Here is a 21,795-nt window from a genome sequence, read left to right on the forward strand (position 1 = left end):
GCAAAAATTTCCTTACTGGTTCCCAGGATGCTGGCCCAGATGCTGGCATCCTGAGACCCACAGCTTTCCTTTTTCAAAAAAGTATTTAAGTATGTAGAGAAAAGCTTGTTAACATATGTGCACTATCAGCCCTTAAAATGACAAGGCTGGACAGAATTTCCAGGAGTCTCTTGGACAGTGATATGGTGTCCTAGGCCTGTTCTATAACTGCACCCATTTACAGACTTAATAGCCTTTCCGTCCCTAAGGGTGTGGTGTGGTGGTGGGGTCCTGAAGAGCCCCAGTTAATTACCAAGGGCTGACTTGGCTGCTGCAGATGCCACACGAGGGTCCACAACAGAAGCCAAGAAGGCCACGGTGCTCATCACGGGGTTGCCCGACTGGCTGAAGGGAATGGGTTGATAGGCCAGAGGCCCAAGAGAGGCCTCAGAGTCCTCCAGGTAAGGGTCCTCGATAGGAAGACGCAGGAAATGCAGAATGCACTCATCCTGCGTGCGGCTGCCAACGTGCTCAGAAACTTTGTTCCAGTCATCCTTGTACATCTCCAGAGCCTAAAAAGCAGTGAAGAGAAACAACACATTGGACGTGAACAGCCAGTCAACAGCAGAACAATAGATGTTCTACATGCCTGAAGCTTTTCAGAGGCCAGACTCACATTCAGTGCCCATGTTTAGTGTAGTTCCTAAATAAATGCATATTTCTGAGCACAATTCAAAGTTTGGTGTTGACCTTTAAAGCCCTAAACGGCTTCAGCCCAGCATACCTCCACCCCTATCGTTCAGCCCGGACACTGAGATCCAACTCCAAGGGCCTTCTGGTGGTTCCCTCAATGCAAGAAGTGAAGTTGCAGGGAACCAGGCAGAGGGTCTTCTTGGTAGTGCTACCTGCCCTGTGGAACGCCATCCCAGCAGATGTCAAAGAGATAAGAAAATGTTATGACTTTTCATAGACATCTGAAGGCAGCCCGTATCGGGAAGCTTTTAATATTTGATGTTGTTTTCTTCCTTTATATTTTGTTGGAAACCGCCCAGAGTGGCTGGGGTAATCCAGTCAGAAGGGCGGTGTATAAGAAATTTGCTCTTGTTGTTACAAATGTTGTCTATTTTATGTATTTGTGAGTCAGAGATACAACTTTTGAAAATCTATTCAGTTTCTCAGTTCACACAGTATGTGTGGATGGTCTAAGCACAAATTGGGGGCAGGGAGAGGAAGCAATACTCAAGAAGTGCCTTGGGCACTTTTGTGGGGAGATAATCATGTTTCTGTCCTCTCACCTCCAGCAGCAGCAGCGTCTCCTGCTCTGTCCACTCACGAGTAGCACTGGCAGCAGCTTTGCTCTGTGGGGAAGCCACACATTAGAACACAACCCTGGTCACTTACCTGGAGGCCTCTAGCCCCATAATCTGACCTTCACGTGTTCTTAGAGGCCTCTCTTTTTCAATGCAAGGTTTTGACCTGCCTGCCTTGGAGGGGCTTTCTGTTCTTCAGCTGTACTCTCCGGCTCAGCCTTGGGCCAGAACTGGAGAGGAGCTGGCTGTTTCTCTCTTACCCAGTCCTGTGTCCCTGCATGATCTAGGCAGTGGACAGAGGCAACCAGGGAACAGATATCTCACATGCGAGCAAACCCACCCTCTCCCCACTCTTTACCTTGGAAGGAGCATTCTTCTTGGTGTACATGTCAGTGCGAAGCCCAAAGTTTTGCATGTCTGGTGGCTTCTCCTTGCTCTTGTCAGGGAAGTTCAGCATCTGCTGGGAAGCTGTGGTTTGCTGGGGAAAGAGAAGAATGAGCTCCCTGTGATGTAAACACAGCCATAGAGAGAAAACATGTCCACCACCGCTTTTTATTTGTGGCCAATTTACAACACAGACTGCAATGGTTGGACAGCAACCATACACCTCTGTTGTGAAAAGATAGAAGTTGTCCACTTCTTGGATGGGTCTGGACTTTCAGTGGCAAATATCTGCAAGCGCCTTCTTTTTTGTGCCTTGCTTGGTCTTTGACAATGAAACTTTACAGTTAGCCTATAAGGGAAACTATAACCAACAACATTTAAGAAACCCCTGAAGTGAGAGATGTGACAATTCATCTCTTATGCATCCTAAAAATTGATGGGAAAGAAGGGGCAAAGTCCAAGCAGCCCTGCTCTTTTAGACCCCAGAAACACTGACAATTTCTAGTTCCCTTCCAGTAGCTCTCCTTTCTCCTACCAGCTCAGGTTTCCCCTTCACCGTCTCAGTGACAAGGTCTTCAATCTCCTTGCTCTTTCGTCCAGCCTTGGTATCACTATCGCTCTGACGACTCTGAAGAATAAGCACAATTTTGCACTAAGCCCCAGTCTGATGTACATCAATCTTTTAGGATAGGAAACAAAGAAATGCAGAGTCTTCCATAGAAGACTCCCCATTTTCCGATGTTCTAAGTCTAATTAATATGTCTACCAATTCATTTTATCAGATGTTTCTAGATTCTTGTATAATTTCATTTTGCTTTTAATGTGTTTTGGAAGCTACTCCTTGAAGATTTTTAAACCAGCAAGCTGATTTTCAGCAACACTGAAAAAACCTAAATGAAACTGAATAAATTTCTTCTCACGCTACCTGGGGTGTTTTGGGCTGCAGTGGCACCAATCCCGAAGGGGTGTCAGCCAGAACATGGAAATGAGATGTAGGTGGTGGTCCCATGGGTGTCGGCCGGCTCTCTGCATCCACTTGGTAATTAATGAGTCCCCATTGTTCCAGGAAGGCGTGGACTCTGCAGGAGAGGATCAGAGTTGGACCCGAAGCTCAGCCATGTGGCAAATTAAGAGGATCAGGAGCTGGACTCCCACCCCAGGACAAATTATCTGCCAAACAGCCAGATAAGGAAGATCAATTTTGTCAAACAAGAAGACTCTCGAGCAAAACTTCTGTTTCTTCTTCAACAGGGCATGTTCAGTCAACCTTTTCATCGCCTTTAAATAATTTTTACTATTAAACACAATGGGAGCTAAGAAACGAGGAAAAATCCTGTTGCATTAAGCGCTGCATGAAAGCTAGAATGCTAGAGGCAGCCTCTGTCTTGAATACATTCCTTCTGGCTTTGCTCAACTACTCTGTTTCTCAGCATACCTCATGATGGCACACACATCTCCAGCCAGGTTCCGACGGCAGGCAGTCGAGGTTAGGTATTCCTGTGGATTGAGCCGGTATGTGTCAATCATGAAATTGCGGTATGCCAAGTAGCTAGAGTGCAGCAGGAAGAAAAAGATGACAGTCAGAACCACTATTTATAAGCCATGTCACCCTGTGAAGTCTTCCCATTCTCTCTCATATACTACAGAGGCCAGTTCAGGACCTTTCCTTTTATTCAGACCAACAAAAGGACAAGTACAACGGTTCCCTAACTTTTTTTTACACTGACTACTTGAAAATTGCTGAGGGTCTTGGAAGACCACTTAATAGTTTTTCTGTCCATTGTAGCAATTGTAATGCACTGTGCCAAATGCTGTATGTTTTTTAATTGTACTTTGTTACTGCTGTCATTTATATGGCATTTTTTAATTATTCCACAGAATTCAAACTGTAGTATAATAACATACAACATAAAAACAAAAGAAGCAACAAAAATACAAGTAAAAATCAATATAAATATTTAATGCAGTCGATGTGCCATTTCACTGCTTCAAACTACAAATCTACAGACACGCCATGGACCACTTGAATGAAACCTGAAAGTTTGGGAATCCCTGGACTAGGAAATAAAAAGACTTCCCCCAGCCCGCCTCTTACCAGAGGAAAATGGTTTGCCACATTTACTATCCCAGAACAGATCTTACTGCTTATAACAGCAATCTTACATTTCAGGAGTCTTTGACTTGTTTTTGCCATTGAAAAATTCTGGGAGGGCTCTCCGCTCAATAGCATGGACACTGAGGAAGAATCAAAAGGAAGCATTAGAACATCCTGGAAGGCTGGAGGTACTGAGAGGAAAGCCCTGGCCAGCCCCCACTTGAGCACCTGTTATAGTCAAACCAGGCTGCGTAGCTGGGAATGATGATGTGATGCGTCTGTTCGGTGACATTGTCTTCATGTAGGTCGGGGTTCTTGGTCTGCTCTCCTTTGTTTCCAGCATTGTTCTCCTCTTCATCCTGAAACCAGAAAGCTCCTCAGTAGGCAACCTGAGTCCCCATTGTTTTCTTATGACTTTTGTTCTTGAGCTTCATTTTAAGAGCCTAGGGTGGAATTGCTTGTTCATGCAGCACTCAGAAAACCTGAGTCCTCCTCAGAGGATGACAGTAGGCAGGTGTACAGACAAATTGCTAGGTGATGAGAGAGGAATCAAGGGTGCTTTGCAGTTTCAGAGAGTGCTATGGCACAAGCATAATTATGGGTGCTGTCACAGGCCTCCAAGGAGGTGCCCTTCTATATCTTTGCAGCACTGAAGCAATGGAATTGTGTCCACTTCTGCCCAGGCCAAACTAGGGCAAGGAAAGAAGAACCAGAATATTAGCCTGTTTAGGAGGAAAAGAGCAACAGACTAGGCAAAAACAGAAGCTGTGGTGTCATCTTGCATTCTGCCTGTGGGGTGATGCAATGGGTGTGCTAAGGACACATCCCTGTTGATGCAAGTTCAATTGGCTCCCTGTGTGCCTGGGAGGAATCACCAACACAGCCCCTGATTGGTTGCCACTGGTGGTGTTTCCAGAACATGCCTGCCATTTTTATGTCATTTAGGGATTTTCTGGTTGTGAGTTTTTCCATTCCTCTGCCAAGCTGAGGATACAGCGGCCGTTCTGCTACCATAGTGGCAGCCCTCACCTTCCCATCCCCAGACATAACTAAAGGGTAGGATTGCTCTGTGAGTCGAGACAGACTTGGCTCACCTTGCCTGCAGTCTCCATGTTCTCATCTTCTGGCTCATCTGGAAAGCAAAAATGGCAAAAGCAATCTAAGTCATGTAGACCTATTTGTACTCATCCTACAGTAGTTGGGAAGGACAATATTATGCTGAGTTGTTGTTGTTGTTGTTACTGCTGCTGCTGCTGCTGCTGTTATTATTGTTGTTATTAACGATTTTCTTGGTTTACAGAAATATGTGCAATGTCTCTCGTATCATTTTTACAAATCAGTTTCATTTGTTGAGACATTGGGAAGAAAAGGGGAAAAGAGGTGGATGGGGGAAAGATGGGTGGGGGTGGGTGACAATGTTTCTATTTTACTTAATATATGTCGGGGGGGGGGGTGTTGTCAGCGTCGTTTGTGTAGCTTCTCTGCTGTTCGCTTGTGTTCCTTTGGTGGTGAGAGATGTTGGGGTTGGCCTAGGATATGGTTGTTCATTTGTGGTTGGCTGTGGTGGTCCTTGTTTCATGTGAGAGTGGAGTGGGTGGGTATTTTGGATCAGGTTAGCCATATTGATCTGTATGCTATTGGTGGATTTTTGTCATTGTCTTGTTGGGCTGTGTATGTGATAAAGGGGAGTCGTCTTCTTCTATTTGTCCCCGTGTCACTTTCAGCTTATTGGTTAATTTTTCTAGTAAGGCTGTTTCCCACACTATTTGGTACCATTGGTTCATGTTTTCTTCTGACAGGTCTCTCCAGTGTCTGGTTATGGTGTTTCTGGCTGCTGGGAGTAAGTGGGTTATGAGTTCTTTGTGATGTAGGTGGGCATTATTGTCTTGGAAGATGTTTAGTAAGGCCAATTCTGGGGTTATTTCTAATGTTTGCTTGGTTATTTTACATATTTCTCGTATGGTTGTTGTCCAGAATAGTTGGATTTTGGGGCATTCCCACCACATGTGGAATATTACACTGAGTTGAGTATTTATGAGATTCCTGTACATGCTGATACCTAAATGTGTCTAATCATATTTCACAAGGGTGGAGGAGATTATAAAGGTATTTTAGTGAGCAGAAAGCAAGGGTTGGTGTTTGGGTTTTTTGTGCATTTCATTGACCCTCTAAATATTATTAAGAGTTTATAACCGGTATTTATTATTGTTGTTGGTTTAAACTTCCATTTTTTTCTTGGGGCTTGTATTTGTGAGCCCTCTTGACAACACATTAGCATATTAATCAATCTTGGCTAAAACACTGCAGCTCATTCTGAGCACTTGGCATAGATGGGGCTATAAATATAACCTTTTCCTAAAAACTGCTAGAAACTGGAAGTGGCAGAAGAGTTTAATGTCCTGTTTTATATATATGTGTATTACATATGCATGCACTAATCTATTCTGTACATGCCCACAAGTATTTTTAAATACAGACTAATACATTTATTGGCTGGGGTCCAAATTGCTAATTAAGCTCGCACAAGGAGGCATGTAAATGGGAGTTTTTTGCTTTTTTCCTTAAACAGCTGACTCCCATAACATATCAAAACTTTCTTTTGAACTCCTGTTCCAAAAGCAATTTGCCATATGGCACGGGAGGTTGTTGTTTGATGAAAACAAGTCTAAAGCCCCATTGAGCTTAAGACAGCAAGCTGTGAGGCTCTCTGGATTCCAGCCAATAAGCCTTTGGCTTCTTATACCCTCTCTCTAGAACATCTGGTTGACAGTTGCAATTTGGCAGCTCTTAGGGTCTACTGGAATTACTCAGGCATAACATGCTACTATTACTGCATTTCCCAGTTTGGCTTACATACACAGATTATCTCACTCATGCTTACTTTAACCTGCTTCAGAGAGCTACAGAGGCCACTTTTTACTCTGCCTGGCTTATGCTTGTGTGGAAGCTCCAACAGTCAGTCTCTTCCAAAGAAGCATACACGTGGGCAAATCAAACACCTATGTGGGCTTCACTCATAATGCAAATTTATTTTACAACCCTGCCACAAAAATGTCACGTTTCAAGTAGCCCTTAGTATAGCATCTCAGGACACTAGTCGCAAGTCAGGAGTCAGTGGTGACCAGTTTTCAATACTTACATGAAGTGAATTTCATGCCCTCCAACATGTGGTTCTTCACAGTAACAAGGTGGGGGGGGCTACTCAATGAGCCTTTATTGTGGTTTAATATTGCTACCCAATATCCCACAAACACGGAAGAGCATGCACTTATTCCCATACAAAGAGCAAGATAACAAAAGGAAAAATATTACCCAAATCGGCCATGGTGCCACCCTTCACAGGAGCTGATTCAGAGTCTTTCTTGGTGTTAACTATGCAAGACAGAACAAGGAAGGAATACTTTACTGAGAGAAAATTCTCAAAGGATCTTCCTACCTGCCCTGTCATAAAGAAAAAACATCTCCTGGAAGATTCAAATATTCCTCTATTGCACTGTAAGGAGCAGACAGGCACAGAGATTGAAAGGGAGTGTGTGTGGGGGGGACTGTTATATTCATCAAACTGGTTCACAAATCAATGAAACAGCAGTACATTTGGGGGGAGAGACTCTGGTTAGTACAATCTTGACCTAGTGACCCTAACATATGGAATGTAGGAAAGGACAATAGCTATGATACTGTGATACTGACCTGTTTTTGGTAGTGTGACTTCTTCCACATTAGGGACAGGAGAAGGCTCATCCATGTCTTTAGTGAGGTCTTCTTGCTCCTCTTCACGGTGGCCACGCTTGGATTTGGTGTAGGGAGTGGAAGGCCTGTGGAGGGAGGAGTAAGGAGAGAGATCCATCAGCCTTGTTGGAGCAAACTAATACAAGCAGAACACCCTGGACTCCATCATGTATGGGCAGCATCAAGACTTGGTTGTGCACAGAAAACACTTATGATCAATGTTTTTGTCCAAAAGGAGAAAGGCTTGTCTTTCAGCTTGAGTGTCAGCTCTGGTAAGAAGGCACTTGGATGCTTATTCTCAAGAAAGGAAAATTAGGTGAAAGTGTCATGTGCTCATGTGACAAATCCACAGTTGCACACAGAAAGTGGAGTCAGCAGTGTAATCAGTCAATGGAGTGGACATGATGGGCTGATCTGCCAATACTCTGTGTCCTCAGGAATGTACTAGGAGGCCTCATTGCAGAACACTTCAAGTTCCGATCTTTCTTTAAAGACAATGTAATTTATGGAACTGGGGGAGGGGGGGAGAGATGCAAGAGAACTAATAAAATCAAGGCTGAGCTGGTTGATATCTAGTCAACCCAAAAGGGGGGGAAAGGAAAAGCTTGTCCTCACCCTTTCTTGGCATTCTTCTTTTTTGCTTCTGGAGTAGGTGAAGGAGAGGGAGAACGCTTCCTTTTCTTATAGTTTCCTCCCTTCTTATCCCGCCGGTCTGAGTCAGGACTGTTAACCTAGAAAGATGAAATAAGGCAACTGTACAGAAGGAGCAATGATCAGCATCTGCTGAGGAAGCAGTGAATGGACATTTCTCAGGCTTCTGTTCCTCATATTCTACACCAAGTCCATTACAGTTGGGAGATCTCAGTTCACAGGAAGTCAATAGTCTGAGACACAATACACAACAAGCAACCTCAAATCATCTATTGCTAGGCAGATGGCAGTTGAGGGCTTGGGTGCTTTTTTATATGAGAGAACTCCCCACATATTCAAAACAGCGGGGGGGGGGGGGAAGTGTGGCTTGGCCTCCTTCCTGTGTCTAATTGTTTAAAGGGGTGGGGGGTGGAGCACAGGAATTGAGGCAGAGCAAAGGAGTCCCATGTCCAGAATATGAGCCAGGTATAAGACACAGGAACACAGGTGGACCATATAGAACTTGACGGCTTTTGGAATTATTGCAATGAAAGCTGGACCAGATGGAACTTGGTTGGATCCAGCAAGGCACTCCTTACATTTGTGAGCAAGTGTGAAAATTCAGGATCACACTACATACAACATCATACAAAGCAAGGCTATAGGATCAGAATCTTACAGCACAGGTTGATTTTGCCTTAAAATGAATCTGCGCTATGAGATTCTGATCCTGTAGCCTTACTTTGTACAGTATGTTTAAAAAAGCGTTGCTGGGCATAGAGGAACTCTATTTAAAAGACCAAAATTATACAAGAAGTGGACACAGAAACAGTGGGTCTGAAATCCTATAATCATGCTCCTATATATGCTTTGGCCAGAGATGGTTTTGTTCTCGGTCTTAGTTTTTCTCTCATTAGAACATAGGTATATCCAAGATATCCCAAAAGTATGATAAAGAAATGGAAGTTCTCTAAAAGCATCGTACCTCATCAGTGAGAGTCTTGGCAGAGATTTTCTTCCTGCGGGAGACGGGGCTCTTCTCATCATTTACTTCGTAGTCTTCTTCATTCATCCACTCATTGAAAGTGTCTGTGTCCAGGATCCATTTGCCATGAACCTTGATGTGAGGAGAAAATAAACCCATCACTGAGCACCTTGAAGCAAGAAGGGAAATGAACCACTTCCCAATCCAAAACTGCAACAAGGAAAGGATCAAAGGAATGTCTCTGGCCCAGTGGACATAACATGAATTTAGGAGCCTCACATTCTGTGACAGCTGCCTTGAGTGACCCAATCTCAAGTTCTTTTTGTACTCAAACATCAAATGAAGGCAATCCTTTACCTTACGGGGTCTCTCTGGTGTGGGTGCGTCCTCCACGGGGGCCTCAATTTCACTTGCTGGTATCCAGGTGTCATAGCTATGAAAGAAAGCAGGTAGCAGTTGATTCAAAACTTCTCCTGCACAATGTAGCCAGTTTCAAGGAATGGGTGCAGAAATTAAGGCACAAGTTCATCTATACCCCACTTTCAGAAACAGGAAAAACTTAGAGTCAGCCAGATTCACATTCTTAAAATTTACAGGAATTGGTTAGGAGAAAACAAAAATAGCAGAGTTATAAACCACAATATAAAGGGGAAAACATGCTTCCTATACCTACACTGGGAAGGATGCTAACCCTGCTCCTGCTCACCTGTCAGGGTAGTAGCCCCAGTGCAGGAGGACCTGTTTGTCTCTCTTCATGATCGGGCGAACCCACTCTTCTACAAGAAAAAGTAAACATGGATGATTAGAAGTGATCTGCTTTGAGCCCCTGTAAGGGAAGTTGGGTAAAAGAATGGCTGCAGCTGCAATAGTTGAGGTCCTCTGCAGAGGCAGGTGGTGACTGGAGACATGCAGTGGAGCAATTTCCACCCCAGGGAAGCTTACCCAACCGGCCTGTGCTGTAAGATCATAGGAAGGTGCTTTCCTCCAGATATGGGGTTGGGTTTTTTGTTTTGTTTCTTGCAGGGTAATGCAGAAAGGCCTCCTTGTGATGGAGCCCCAGTTGTGGAAGATCCTCTCCACAACCTATGAGTGGTGCCACACAACAATACCTTCTGTGCCAGGCATAACCCTTATTTGCCTGAATATTTTAAGTATTGGTTTATGTTGTTAATCTGTTCTATTGTTTAACTGTTGAAAAACGTCTTTGTTTCAATTGATTGTTTTATATTAATGTATATTATTATAGAATGCCTCATTAGTCATGCCTGCTGTATACAGCCGAGATATCCTGAAATAATGGGAGAGAAGTAGCTAACAAATATTGGAAGCAAGTGAAATAAAATTGCAATGGGGACCAAGTATCCTGCCTAAGAATGGTGCATTCTGGGATATGCAGAGTAAAAGCTATAAAGTATTTTAAACACTGACGGTGCTATAGAAAATATGAGTGTTATTTTACTTCTTTAGATTTAAATGATTTGTAAATCATGTTTCGCTTTCCTTCACCACCACCACAGCCCCTCGGCCTTTACTAATGAGCTGTTTTCTATTGTTGCTGCTTTAAATGTGGTCTTTCACTCCAGCTGCACACGTGTCGTTCCCCTATTGGAAAAAATGCAAGTAGCACTGCAATTTGCTGACTGTTTTATCAGCATGTCTAGCTGCAACCCAGGGTGGGATAATCAAGCATGCAACAACCAGTGATCATAGCTGCTAAGTTTTCCCTTTTCTCGCGAGGAAGCCTATTCAGCATAATGGAAAATCCCTTTAAAAAAGGGATAACTTGGCAGCTATGCCAGTGATCACACAGCAAGGTGAAAGTTAAAATTCTACAACTGAATGAAAATAGACAGAAACCTTACCTTCTTCAAGGCTACCAGGGACAGGGAAGACAATATGGGAAGCATTGTTCTTATCTTCTGTTACTGTTCCCTGTGGAAAGAGATCAAAAGACCAGAACATCTGAATTCTAGCAGGGTATGCCTCATGATGAGGCAGGTTACAGAATGAAAGCTATCTGGAAAAGTTTATTTATATGCAATTAAACCTGTCTTCCTCAATGCCATGCTACACTAGCAAGAGGCCCAACTTGCTTATGAAGAGTTAAAACAGTTATTAAAACCTCATCACTGGATCCAAACCACTTAGGTTTGGCGAAGCATCTCACCCTGCAAGCGGTTTAGGTAGGCCTTCCTTCTCTTTGGTCAGCCTGTACTGGCTTTGAACCACCTGTTCTCCTTTGCAGCTCTTTATGACAGGGACTCCCACTTGGAAGTCCTACATGGCAGTACCTCTTCTCCACACAAAACTCACTTTCCCCATGAAGTCCTTAATTCTCTTCCCCAACAAAACCAAAATATATGCATGCGGAACTGGAACTGCTCTCACACATCTTTTGCTTTCCTTGCGTTTATCTCCTGCAGTGTCCTTATTTAGACTATTCTCTCCTTGAGCCTTTTGTTTTGCATTACTCTGTAAATTCTCAGGCATTATAGGAGTGCTGAATTGCTTAAGCACCCACACCATCAGGGCATTATTGTTCAGTGGTATTTTCCCAACTTTCAAATGCCCTCTTTACAAAAATTCACTAGTAGAAGGGGGTCACCAAATTATCATGTGCCATTCCATGAGAGAGACTTACTACTTTTAATATTTTAATGGTGCCTTGTGGTTATTCAAGTGAAAACTTACATACAGCATTGTGGCAAACAAGCAGATGTGTTGCTATATTATTCTTAATTCCCAAGCAAACAAGCATACCACACTCAGCCATTTTCAGATATGCATGACTCTGAAAATTTTTGTGATACCTAGCTAATGCTGTTTTGCAATCTCACCCACCTGGTGCCGTTTCACAATGTCTTTCAGCTTGGACTGCAATTTAGGGTCAACATCTGGATGCAAATAGATGTTAGGTCGGGAGAGACAATTGTTCTGGAATAATAATAATAATAATAATAATAATAATAATAATAATAATAATAATATATTATTTATACCCCGCCCATCTGGCCGGGTTCCCCCAGCCACTCTGGGCGGCTTCCAACAAAATATTAAAATACAGAAATCCATCAAACATTAAAAGCTTCCCTAAACAGGGCTGCCTTGAGATGCCTTCTAAAGGTCTGGTAATTGTTGTTCTCTTTGACCTCTGGTGGGAGGGCATTCCACAGGGCGGGTGCCACTACCGAGAAGGCCCTCTGCCTGGTTCCCTGTAACTTGGCTTCTCGTAGCGAGGGAACCGCCAGAAGGCCCTCGGCGCTGGACCTCAGTGTCCGGGCAGAACGATGGGGGAGGACACACTCCTTCAGGTATACTGGACCGAGGCCGTTTAGGGCTTTCAAGGTGAGCACCAACACTTTGAATTGTGCTCGGAAACGTACTGGGAGCCAATGTAGGTCTTTCAGGACCGGTGTTATGTGGTCTCGGCGGCCGCTCCCAGTCACCAGTCTAGCTGCCACATTCTGGGTTAGTTGTAGTTTCCGGGTCACCTTCAAAGGTAACCCCACATAGAGTGCATTGCAGTAGTCCAAGTGAGAGATAACTAGAGCATGCACCACTCTGGCGAGACAGTCTGCGGGCAGGTAGGGTCTCAGCCTGCGTACCAGATGGAGCTGATAAACAGCTGCCCTGGACCTGCGCCTCCATGGACAGCTGTGAGTCCAAAATGACTCCCAGGCTGCGCACCTGGTCCTTCTGGGGCACAGTTACCCCATTCAGGACCAGGGAATCCTCCACACCTGCCTGCCTCCTGTCCCCCACAAACAGTACTTCTGTCTTGTCGGGATTCAATCTCAATCTGTTAGCCGCCATCCATCCTCCAACCGCCTCCAGGCACTCACATAGGACCTTCACTGCCTTCACTGGTTCTGATTTGAAAGAGAGGTAGAGCTGGGTATCATCCGCATACTGATGAACACCCAGTTCAACCCCCCTGATGATCTCTCCCAGCGGCTGCATGTAGATGTTGAAAAGCATGGGGGAGAGGACGGAACCCTGAGGCACCCCACAAGTGAGAGCCCAGGGGTCTTAACACACATCCCCCACCACCACTTTCTGAACACGGCCCAAGAGGAAGGAGCGGAACCACTGTATGACAGTGCCCCCAGCTCCCAAGCCCTCTAGACGGTCCAGAAGGATGTTATGGTCGATGGTGTCAAAAGCCGCTGAGAGATCCAGCAGGACTAGGAAACAGCTCTCACCTTTGTCCCTAGCCCGCCAGAGATCATCAACCAGTGCGACCAAGGCAGTTTCAGTCCCATGATGAGGCCTGAAAAATGGTCCACTTCTTCCAGGAGTGCCTGGAGTTGTTCAGCAACCACTCGCTCAATCACCTTGCCCAGGAATGGAAGATTTGAGACTGGGCGATAGTTGGCCATATTGGCCGCATCTCAGGATGGTTTTTTAAGAAGCGTTTTAATAACCGCCTCTTTCAGCGGGTCTGGGAAGGCTCCCTCACAGAGAGAAGCATTCACCAACGCGCGAAACCCATCGCCCAGCCCTTCCCGGCTAGCTTTTATTAGCCAGCATGGGCAAGGATCAAGGAGACAGGTGGTTGGTTTCACTCGTCCAAGCAGCCTGTCCACATCCTTGGAGGTAACAGATTGGAATTGATCCCACACAACTTGACTAGGCAGGACTCTAGCACTCCCCCGCCCCGGCCCTGCTCCCACGGTGGAGTCAACCTCTTCCCGAATCTGAGCGACTTTATCTGCAAAAAACTTTGCAAAATCATTGCAGGAGATCATGTGGCCCGTACTGGGTCCGGATGGAGCAGGTGGTTCTGCTAAATTGCAAACCACCTGAAAGAGTCTCCTGCTGCTGTTTTCCGCAGATGCAATAGAGGCGGCGAAGAAAGTCTTCTTCGCCGTCGCTACTGCCACTTGGTAGGCTCAACTTTGAGCTCTAACCCGTGTCCGGTCAGCTTCAGAATGAGTTATCCGCCACCAGCGCTCTAGTTGTCTCAGCGATTGTTTCATTGCCCTCAGATCCGTGGAGAACGAAGAGGGTGCTTTGGAGCCAAACAGTCAATTGCCCTGGTTAACAGTCAATAGCCCTGGAAGATAAATAAATAGTGCAGATGAGCACCTGGTGGCCAGAAATCCATATAAGGGCAGAGAAAGGGAAGGAAATCACCTTACCTGCACCAGAGATTTTTCGATCGTCATGAACATCTCCACATTGCGGTCCATCCGTGATGGATTCTGGAAATCGAAACGCCGCCTTATTGGAAGAAAAGAGCAACCTTAAAAAAAATCTTAAATGTTCTATTTTACAAATCTAGACTTTTGAGGAAGAGTGGAAGCGGGCCACAGAATAAGCTGGCCTGGTTCACACATCACTATAGTTGATGTTAAACTACAGTTCAGTACAAATGGCCAGTGTGCTGCTCAAGAATCCCTACCTCATTCCTCCCCCACTTCCTGGCTGTGCCAGGAGCAACAAACCACAAGCCTTGGCTTATTGCATCATCGAAAACCTGGGCCTGTGGTCCATTTCTCCCCAAACAGACCATGAGTGCTACCTAAAGTTTGTTCTTGGCTTATTGCTTGTGGTTTCTTTGGGGGAAGCAAACCATGAGCCCAAGGCTTATTGCTCCCAGCACAGTATGGTCAGCATTGCAAGAGAAGCAAAGCTGGGACTTCAGAGTATATTCACCAGGATATTTCACTCACAAGAAAGCATAGTTAAACACAATTAAACATTAACTATCGTTTAACACAACGGGCACACAATGAAAATCTGAATGTGGATTATGATAAAGCTAGAGCAGCATTTAGTACTGTGAACCCAAATGCATCCTGGGGGATAGATACATTCATATAAAAAATGGTAACATGAAGGCTGTACTCCTCATTCATATCACTGCCTCCAAGCAGCCACATCCACACTATACATTTAAACCAGTATCATACAACTTTAAATATTCATGACTTCCCCAAAGAATCCTGGGAGCTGTAGTTTGCTCAGAGTGCTGAGAGTTATTATTATGAGACTCCTCACAAAGTGACAGTTCTCAGAGTTCTGGTTACAGGTAGGTAGCCGTGTTGGTCTGGGTCGAAGTAAAATAAAAAAAAATCCTTCAGTAGCACCTTAAAGACCAACTAAGTTTTTATTTTGGTATGAGCTTTCGTGTGCATGCACACTTCTTCAGATAACGTATCTGAAGAAGTGTGCATGCACACGAAAGCTCATACCAAAATAAAAACTTAGTTGGTCTTTAAGATGCTACTGAAGGAATTTTTTTATTTTAGTTCTCAAAGTTGTTTAACAATCAATCCCTCTTCACAGGGAACTCTGGGAATTTTTAGCTCGGTGAGGGGAATATTGGTCTCCTAACAGCTCCCAGAATCCTTTAACAAACTATAGATCCCAGGATCCTTTGGGGAAAGCCATGACTGTTCAAAGTCATATGATACAGCTTTAAGTGCATAATGCAGATGGGCCCTTAAGACTCCACAACAGCAAGTTGCTCCCTACACACAACATTGCTTGTGAAATGACACTATCTCAGTGCCATAGTCACTTTGCAAACTATATTCAGATTCTTACATTGTTAGTCTCTGAAAGGGGGAGTGTCAAGTTCAAGAATATTTTTTAGCAGGATGAGGTAGACAAATTTAATTAAATAACTAAAATGTCCTTGTTCTATAACCCCATGCTCCCTGGAAAAAAATGGATGGAAGGCAAAGAAACTGTTGTTCGCAACATTCAGATGCATTCAAATGACCTCTTTTACAAGCACTAAATCTGTCAACTCATTTCTGCACAAAGCCAGGAACTCCTACCCTACGAATACACAACCAAAACCTCTACCCTATCATGGAATGTGGTGAGAATAGTAAAGTAAAAATGCTTACCATCCTTGATCACTCTTGAATTTATAGGCTGCTGCAAGGATGTGGCATAGGGCACCACCAGCTTTGAAATCTAAGAAGCATTTTATCTATAACAGAGATAGCCAGAGTTAGATGAGCTGCATCTACTCCAGAAAATTGCCTTCTTAATGGAAAATCTCATGAGCTCTCCACCTGTTAGGGTGGAGAACAACATAATTCAGAGCACCTTAGAAAAAGTGTCTGATGCTAACACTAAAGAACTTAACTCTGGCCAAAGAGGGTAGCACTGACTATCAAGCAAGAGTGATTAAAGCCCAGCAAAGTAACTTGAGTTAGGGATACATGCCTTGGATGAATAGCAATGCAATAAGCCAAATAAGTGGAATATAAAAAATTGAACCCATCCTTCAGGAACCAACCAAAGCAACATTATAATCACCCTGCTGCAAGGAAGTCATGGAAAGCAACAAGATATAAGCCTCAAAATTTAAAATGATTTTGAATTATATTTGCACTGAATTTTGTATGGTGGTGTAGATATAGTCAGTATAATTTGTTTTTATGTTAATCTATATCAGTGTAAATGTTTTATGTTATTCGTCTCTATTTTTATAAACAGCATAAAAAATTAAACTGACTTCCAAGCTAGCAAAGCTCAGAACAACAACCAAGAGCACAGCAAGAGCAATATCCGTCAGTGCCAGCCTGAATCAAAACCTGACACAATTGTTTCTCCGGGAATGCAATAATTGCTGCTTATTATGTGTCTCTCCCAAGCATAATACTCTGAAAAATCCCAACAACACTGAACTGCATGCTTACACAGGGAATTACCATGCAGTTCTGCAAATAGCTAAGCCCCAGAAAAGCTTGTGCTTTATGTGCCCAATTCCTGCTATCATTACAGAATCTCAGAACTAGAATGAGCTAGGAGGCTGAGGTACTGTAGTAAAGGACCACATCAGGAAGAAAGACTTGGTCTAGTCCTCTGTCCAATCAGCTAAGCTTTCTGCATGAGGAACCACTAAAAATAATTCTGCCCCTGCAACATTCAAGTTTTGCAAGTTTCTAGTCCAGGGGTCAGCAACCTTTTTCAGCCGTGGGCCGGTCCACCGTCCCTCAGACCATGTGGGGGGCCAGATTATATTTGGGGGGGGGGGGAATGAACGAATTCCTATGCCCCACAAATAACCCAGAGATGCATTTTAAATAATAGCACACATTCTACTCATGTAAAAACACGCTGATTCCCGGACCATCCACGGGCTGGATTTAGAAGGCGATTGGGCCGCATCCGGCCCCTGGGCCTTAGTTTGCCTACCCCTGTTCTAGTACCTCAGCCTATCATTTTATTCTGTATAAGAAGACTAAACTGTTCTTAGGCAGACAGACAGACGGACAGACAGGAGATCTCTGTAGAAGCAACCTACTCTGCGGACGATGCTTTTCTTTCTCTACCACACCTGAACCAAGACAGTTGTGAGACTCACCGGTAACTTTGTGAGTGGTGCATTGCTGACATGTTTTCCAAACACCTCCTCTTGGAACTGCAGCAGCTGTACTACTAGGCTGGACAACGACTTATTGGTAGGTGGCTCTGCTTGGATGTACTGCGGGAAGAAGGACCGAGGCTTAGATGACTCCAATCCAGATCACTCTTTTAAGCAGCAATCAAGCACATGTGAGACCTTGGCAAGGAACAGACTGAGTATTCATCATCTTCAGCTACTGGGCTATGGTGACCAACATGCCCTATCCTAAAGTGAGTTACCACTGGTAGCGACACAACCAATTTTTTTCTTTATGTTTTTCATAGGGAAAAGAGAAAGAGGCAACAGAGGAAAACAGACAGATATGTTCAGCAAATAAAGATAAAGATGTGTGTTACAATGCAGGTTAGGATGAAAAGTGGATTCCAAGTATCACTGAAAGAGATGCTTTTTCAGAAGGAAAAAAATGGCACACCTAAAGAGATCCAGTTCTACACACTAAGCTACACACTATGGAATAAGAAAGATCCACTAGGCACAGGACAGCACTCTCAAGCAACAAGAGTTTCCCAAAGAACTGTGGGCACTAAACAAAGCTGGTTCTGGCCTCCAAAAACTTTCCGTCAAAATGGGAAATCTTGAATATTATGCCGGGAGATCTCTAGCAAAGGACTGGACTAATACCCAACACTAATGACTATTTTCAATTCATTCAGTATATAATGAGGACATTTTAGGTCCTATGTAAACAAATAATCATGGCCTCAAATCGGCACAATAACCATTTTCATGTGTGGGCAATGAATCTTTCAGTTGCAGTGCACTGCAGACTTCACAGAAGCTCATTTCATATCAACTCAGGTGGCACAGAGATGAGGGTATCATCAACCATATTCTTAAATCATTCTGTAGTCTGCTGCAGGCATAAAATATCACAATACTCTTGTGGACAACCCACCCCCACCCCTGCTCCAGATTTCGTATGACACAACTACCACTGATGTGACCTGGTTCATAGTTTTAATTGCAAACATTTCACATCTCCAAAGTTGTGCTCCCAAGAAAATAGGTTTGTTGAAGTCTCAACGCTGAGAACACTACCCAGCATGTAAGAGATAACTACATAATTTGAAATTACTAACAACAATGTTTCTATGGAACAAACGGTGTGTGAACACTGCAGAAACATAGAAGACTTGTGCTATGGTGTAACAGTGTTCATTCAGAATATGTTCCCTGTTAATTGCTGTGTCTATTGCCCTATTCTTTTTAGCTTCCATCCTCTGCACATTAGTTGGGGAAATGAGGGGTGGGAGGGAGAAGAATATATTTGCTCTCTCTCTCCCTCAGCAAACAGCAGGGACACCATTTCAAATTTTGGGACAAGAGTCTCAGCGAAAGTCTGGACATACTCAATATTAGCAATGCAATTATTCAGATATAAGTCTCACTGTATTCCAAGATACTCCCAGGTAAGTGTAGCTAGGATTGCAGTCAAGTCTGTTAAAGCTTTAAAGCATACTTCCTGTGAATCCTTTTAAAGCTTATAAATAACAATTTTTATAACTATAACTCTTTCTTGCATATACATGAAGCATTATTAGCAACACAGGTCCATCACATTTCTTTAAGCATTGGGCTTGGAGACTTTGTCATGCACTATCTAGTACACAGGTTCATTTAACGGTGTGAAACAGCAGACTGTGAAGCAGTGAACTGACCACAAAAAGGGATGAGAGGGTCCCCACCCTACCCTTGCTAAACAGCACCCCTACACAACAGAAGCTCAGCCCTCCCTGATTTGCCTGGTGTGCAAGTAACAGCCAAGTGTGCAAACAAAGTTTCATGCATGGATCATTCCACCTACATTTAAAGACAGCATTTTTTTTAAAGTTCCACATTGCTAGCTTGTTCGCAAAATTATGGGAGTTAGAATGAGAATCCATTCAATGCTGCTCCTTGAGTTGTTGCAAATGACAAGAGGGCTGGCAAGAGTTGAACTTGCAGGGAAGTGGTGAACATCAGGTCACAATCTGCCACTCCAAACACAGAAAGCTGTCTGGTGACTCAGACATTCTCACTTGGAAGGTCAAAGGTAAACAGCATGGGAACCAAAACCCATGCTGCTTGCTAGAAAGGATACAACTGTCAACAGCAGAGACCCTGAAACAGGAAAACTACCAGGCAGCTTGCACGTTTCCTCAAATTGCCCATCCACACATATTACATTTGTGCATGTGTGTTGGAGAGGAGATTCCATCAACATTCATTTCAGCTTCTCGGCCTTTGGCTGATCAGAGGACCACAGAGGAAAGCTACCGCAACATGCAAACAGCCTCAGTAATCTGAGGAGAGGAGTCTTATTGCAGACTTTGTTAATGAAAGGAAGAGGCAGAGAGGTAAACTGCAACACACAAAAGCATTTCCATTTTCTGCTGACAGGAATCCACATTAGAACAACAGATCAGATAAACTGAAAAAGCAAAGCAAAGTACCCCAGAGATTAAGGGGCAGCTGAGCAGCTCTCCTGGAGGTAGGAAAGAAAACCACTACAGTACACCGCACCCCGTTTCCAGAAGACTAATGCTTCCTGCCCTGTTACATTTCTGCAAGTCAAAGAGCACAGTTTCAGCAGGTGGGAGAGCATTTATTGAAGTCAATTGGGGATTGCTTCAGGAGGGAGGGTGAACCGTTTGGAAGAAGAAGGGGGTAGGGGAGGTCAGTCAATATGTCAGTGAATGAAACTTTCAGTGACACGACTGGGAGAAATCCATTTGGAATCAAATTACGAAGAAATGCGTCAAGGGACAATGGGGGCATCATGCACGAGGCAGCAGGTGACAAGACACCAAGAGGTCAGATCAGGGAGTCTGTAACCCTGGGCGGCCTGGAGGGAAACAATGGGATGCCAAAATGGGGTCCCCCTTGTCCTCCGGCGGAGGAGGGTGGAGACGGATCGCAGCCGGAGAGAGACCCTCCCAGGGGTGCGGGTGGGGTCGTTGGGATGCCCCTTCCCTGTGGAAAAAGAGGGGGGAAGCGCTGCGCCTCTTCTGCCCGCCAGCTCCTCCTATCCCTTCTGGTCCTGCACCGCCGCCCCCCAACACCCCCCAACCCCTTCTCGCTTATGGGGAGCAGCCCGGGGCACGCGCAGCGGGGTCCCGCGGAGGGAAGGGAGCGGAGGAAGCAGCTGAGAGGAGCCGGCGAGGCAGCAGAGGAGGAGGGCGGGCGCCCCGGTCTCGCCCTCCCTCCCGCAGCGCGGGCGGCCTCAGGCGGTAGGTAGCGCGGAGCCGACGCAGGAGGCCCGGGCCTGGGCGAGAGGCCGGGCGGGAAGGCCGCTACCTTCTTGTAGTTCTTGCTGAGCCAGATGCGCGCGCTGTCGAACTGGCTAACGGTGTCCGAGGCCTCGTAGTACTTGACGTTGGGGCCGCCATCCTTCTTCCGCACCGCCATTTTCCCAGCGCCGCCGGCCTGGGCCGCGCCGCCGCCGCCGCCGCCGCTCGCCCTTCCCCGTGCGCCGCCGCCGCCAGGGTCCTCGCAGCGCCCTCTGCTGGCGGCGGCTGCCCCGCGCGGCGCGGCGTAGGCGGCCCGGAGCAGCGACCCCTCCTGGGCAGAGAGAGAGGGGAAGGGAGGAAGCGGGGAAAGCCGTGCCTCGGTTGGGATGCGACGCGCCCCCTGCCGACGGAGAGCCGGAAGACGCGGGGGCTGAAGGGTGGGGAAAGCGGCAAGGGGTGGGACGCATCTTCCACCGGAAACAAGTGTGTGTGTATAATATGTATGCATCCATGCAACATAATATATACATATTTTGGGACTGAATGCTCTGTTTAGTGATGGGAAAGGACACGAATTGAAGTTGAGACTGAAAGTAGCCAAGAATAAATTCCCTTGTTTCCTTCAGTTCAGGAAATGTAGGAGGGGGGCTGAAAATGGGGGGAGGGGGGAGAGGTTACAAAGCGAAATGTTGTAGCTAACAATTGGGTTGAGTGTGAGTGGGATCAGGGAATTCAGGAAGGTAAAAGTAAGGAATCTCTTGGGGAGAATTAAGAAAGCAAGGCTCAAGCCATATGCTGGACTGGAGTATGAATCTATATATATATAAATGTAGGTATTGCGTGCGCAGATGTCCTAGCCTTTCTCCGTAACTGCTGAACCGCATTGCAACAAATTTGGGCACAACGTACCTTGCCCATCAGGGAGGGATCTAGCATTTAAAAAATATAAAAAAACCACACCTTTCACACCTAAAATAATGATTAAACACAAAAAGGTGACACACAAATTAGACATCACCAGCAGAAGCTCTGAAGACTCCAGCAGCATCCAATAGAAAGGCAGATCGCCCACTGCTGCCTCC

The 21,795-nt window shown here is 45.1% G+C and overlaps 1 protein-coding gene across 8 annotated transcripts in view; it reads right to left on the minus strand.

Moving 5' to 3' along the window:
* SMARCC2 (SWI/SNF related, matrix associated, actin dependent regulator of chromatin subfamily c member 2) overlaps positions 1 to 20,938 on the minus strand; it is a 32,388-nt gene extending 11,450 nt beyond the window's left edge. For all 8 annotated transcript variants that reach the window (XM_060272153.1, XM_060272152.1, XM_035102763.2 and 5 more), the window contains exons 1-21: positions 20,781 to 20,938; positions 17,442 to 17,561; positions 15,973 to 16,058; positions 14,254 to 14,335; positions 11,954 to 12,046; positions 10,975 to 11,044; positions 9,819 to 9,888; positions 9,470 to 9,545; positions 9,113 to 9,244; positions 8,113 to 8,228; positions 7,459 to 7,583; positions 7,081 to 7,140; positions 4,863 to 4,900; positions 3,997 to 4,127; positions 3,837 to 3,908; positions 3,109 to 3,222; positions 2,599 to 2,752; positions 2,209 to 2,301; positions 1,648 to 1,767; positions 1,275 to 1,337; positions 293 to 551 (exon numbers count right to left, since the gene is read on the minus strand). In XM_060272153.1, coding sequence (XP_060128136.1) covers positions 293 to 551; positions 1,275 to 1,337; positions 1,648 to 1,767; positions 2,209 to 2,301; positions 2,599 to 2,752; positions 3,109 to 3,222; positions 3,837 to 3,908; positions 3,997 to 4,127; positions 4,863 to 4,900; positions 7,081 to 7,140; positions 7,459 to 7,583; positions 8,113 to 8,228; positions 9,113 to 9,244; positions 9,470 to 9,545; positions 9,819 to 9,888; positions 10,975 to 11,044; positions 11,954 to 12,046; positions 14,254 to 14,335; positions 15,973 to 16,058; positions 17,442 to 17,561; positions 20,781 to 20,891 — 2,185 coding nt within the window. In that variant the 5' untranslated portion in view covers positions 20,892 to 20,938. The remainder of the gene's footprint in view (positions 1 to 292; positions 552 to 1,274; positions 1,338 to 1,647; positions 1,768 to 2,208; positions 2,302 to 2,598; positions 2,753 to 3,108; positions 3,223 to 3,836; positions 3,909 to 3,996; positions 4,128 to 4,862; positions 4,901 to 7,080; positions 7,141 to 7,458; positions 7,584 to 8,112; positions 8,229 to 9,112; positions 9,245 to 9,469; positions 9,546 to 9,818; positions 9,889 to 10,974; positions 11,045 to 11,953; positions 12,047 to 14,253; positions 14,336 to 15,972; positions 16,059 to 17,441; positions 17,562 to 20,780) is intronic.
* Positions 20,939 to 21,795: the final 857 nt, after the last annotated feature.

Source organism: Zootoca vivipara, chromosome 2, assembly GCF_963506605.1.
Source record: "Zootoca vivipara chromosome 2, rZooViv1.1, whole genome shotgun sequence".
In the NCBI taxonomy this organism is placed as follows: Eukaryota; Metazoa; Chordata; class Lepidosauria; order Squamata; family Lacertidae; genus Zootoca; species Zootoca vivipara.